Source organism: Ailuropoda melanoleuca, unplaced genomic scaffold (assembly GCF_002007445.2).
Source record: "Ailuropoda melanoleuca isolate Jingjing unplaced genomic scaffold, ASM200744v2 unplaced-scaffold30249, whole genome shotgun sequence".
NCBI lineage: Eukaryota > Metazoa > Chordata > Mammalia > Carnivora > Ursidae > Ailuropoda > Ailuropoda melanoleuca.
In genome coordinates, this window is record NW_023200781.1 from 1,504 (window position 1) to 4,537 (window position 3,034).

The window sequence follows — 3,034 nt, forward strand, 5'->3', positions numbered from 1 at the left end:
TCTACCTCTGAAACTAATAATACAATATGTTAATTAATTGAATAAAAATAATATAAAATTTTAAAAAGATGTGGTGTATATATATATATATATATATATATATAATATATATATACACACACACATAATATGATGCAACCCTCAAAAAGAATGAAATCTTGCCATTTGAAATAACATGGTTGGAACTAAAGGGTATTATGTGAAGTGAGGTAAGTCAGTCAAAGAAAGACAAATACCATGTGATTTCATTCATATGTGGAATTTAAGAAACAAAACACACGAACATAGGGGAAGGGAAGGAAAAACAAAATAAGATGAAAATCGAGAACGAGGTAAACCATAAGATACTCCTAACTATAGGAAACAAACACAGGGCTGCTGGAGGGAGGTGGGTGGGGGAATGGGGTAATTGGGTGATGGGCATTAGGGAGGGCATTTGATGTAATGAGCACTGGGTGTTGTATGCAACTGATGAATCACTAAATTCTACCCCTGAAACTAAATATACAATATATGTTAACTAAATTCAATACAAATAAAAATTTTAAAGAAAATAGGAATGCTGATACCTGTGTGAGGGCCTGCGAGAGAAGGAATACAGGCAGCCCCTAGTAGCGAAGCATGGTCCCCTGCTCTCAGCTAGCAAAAAAGTGGAACCCTCCTCCTAAACTGTGAGGAACTGAATCCTGCCAGCAACCAGGGAGCTCACAGGAGGAACCAGAGCCACAGACGAGAATGCAGCTCTGGCTGATTTCAGGCTAGTAAGACGCTGAACAGACAACTCAGCTACACCATGCCTGACTGCTGCCCAAAGAACCCACAAGATATAAATTTCTGTTTTTTTAAAGCCCTTACATGTGGGGAAATGTGTTACAGAGCAACGGGCGTGGAATGCAGCCCCTCTCAGCGTCTCACCTGCACATCACAGTGGGCCAAGAGGACGGCAAAACTGCTGAGGTGGGTGCACTGGCAGGTGGTGCTGGTGTCTCCAGTGGTCACCATCCTGCAGCCCGTGGTGGACCAATAGCCATATCCATCTGGAGTGTGATCCCAGAAGGCACAGAACACCTTTTGCTTTAGCCCAGGGGTCGCTGACTGTAGGAACAGAGTGTAGGTGGGAGCTGGTGGTTCTGGTGCTCAGAAATGCTTATCCAAAGCTGGCTTGCAAAGGGCTTTCCTGGAGGAATGACGGACCCATGGGGGAGCCCCCCAGAACCTCAAGACTGAGCTAGGCAGCAAGGCTGTGCCCAAGACCCAGGCTCCTTCCACACCCACAGCCCCATCTCACCAACACTCACACGGTGAGAGAAGATGAAGGTGATCAGGGAGCTGAGGTTCTCAGTGTCCCTGTTGCTCATAAAGGCAGAGATGACATCTGAGAGCAGGTCAGAGGGGACTCCTTGCAGCACGCCCTTCTGTGCCCCATGCAGAACTGCCTGCTTCTCAGACTCTGGGACCAGGCGGGTCTCAGCCAGCAACTTGCCCATCCCTGGCAAGGAGATGAGGCCCACCACAGAAGGACCTGCAGGAAGAGGCCAATGTTGATACCTCGGGGTACACAACAGAGCCCCTTCCTCCTCAGAGGGACACTTTGTGGTGCTACCATAGCCCCCTTTCCCTTTTATCCTCAGTTCCCTGTTTGTCACATCCTTGGGCATCTTGTGACCTGTCCCCCATCTCAGCCATTACCTGAGTCACCAGATTCGTGCACCACATTCCAGTTCAGCAGCATCTTCGCCTGATTGGAACTCAAAGTGACGTTTGTGTGTCCTTGCTCCTGCACCATGAGGGCCAGTTCTGTGAGTGGCAGGAGATACAAAAGGGAGTTAGGTTAGTAATTCCGCCTGGAGTGGTTGCTGTAGCACCATTATTTTTATATGTGTTTACACACACAGTGAATCACAGAGGATTATAAGAAAATACTATAAGCAATTGTACACCAACAAACAGGATAACTGAGAAGAAAGTGTCAAATTCCTAGAGACACACAAACTACAAAAGTAATAGAAGAAGAAATTTGAACAGACCTATCACAGGCAAAGATAACAAATCAGATAAAAATTCCCCAAAATGAAAAGCCTTGACCAGATATCTTTACTGGTGAATTCTCCCAACTATTTAAGTAAGAATTAACACGAATTCCTTGTAAATTATTCCAAAAGTAGGAAAGGAAGGAATACTACCTAAATAATCTTATGAAGCCACCATCACAATGATAACAAAATCAGATAAAACCATTACGAGAAAATTATAGACCAATATTTTAATGAACATAGATGTAAAAAAAATGAACAAAATGTTAGGAATGAATTAACCCAAGGAGGTTCAAGACTTGTACACAGAAAGCTACAAAAAAAATGTGGGAATAAATGAAAGACCCTTAGTACATGGGAAAACATTCTATATTCATGGTTTAAAAGGCTTAATATTATTAAGATGGCAATATTTCCCAAAGATGTCTACAGACTCAATGCAATCCATATCAATATTCCAAAATTTTTTAGAAATGGGAAAGGCTATCCTAAAGTTCACAGGGCATTGCAAGGGGCCCAAATACCCAAAACAATCTTGAAAATGAAAAAACAAAATTGGAGTACTTACACCTCCTGATTTTAAACTGACAACTAATTTTGATAAAGCAGGAAAAAACATCCAGTGGAAAAAAGACAGTCTCTGTAATAAATGGTGCTGGGAAAATTGGTCAGCTAATGCAAAAGAATGAAACTTGACCACTCTCTCACACCATACACAAAAATAAACTCCAAATGGATGAAAGACATCGATGTGAGACAGGAATCCATCAAAATCCTAGAGGAGAACATAGGCAGTAATATCTACGACATCGGCCACAGCAAACTTTTTCATGACACATCACCAAAGGCAAGAGAAACAAAGGTAAAATGAACTTGTGGGACTTCATCAAGATAAAAAGCTTCTGCATAGCCAAAGAAACAGTCGAAAAAAGTAAGAGGCAGCCCACAGAATGGGAGAATATATTTGCAAATGATGCTACAGATAAAAGACTGGTATCCAA

General features: G+C 42.3%; 1 protein-coding gene across 1 annotated transcript; it reads right to left on the reverse strand.

Moving 5' to 3' along the window:
• Positions 1 to 915: 915 nt before the first annotated feature.
• On the reverse strand, positions 916 to 1,805 carry LOC105234711 (adhesion G protein-coupled receptor E2-like; the record flags this gene model as incomplete). Its single annotated transcript, XM_034650742.1, has 3 exons — positions 1,690 to 1,805; positions 1,299 to 1,522; positions 916 to 1,095 (listed from the first exon to the last, which is right to left on the reverse strand). Coding segments are annotated over exons 1-3 (501 nt in total), but the record flags the coding sequence as incomplete, so codon positions are not given.
• Positions 1,806 to 3,034: the final 1,229 nt, after the last annotated feature.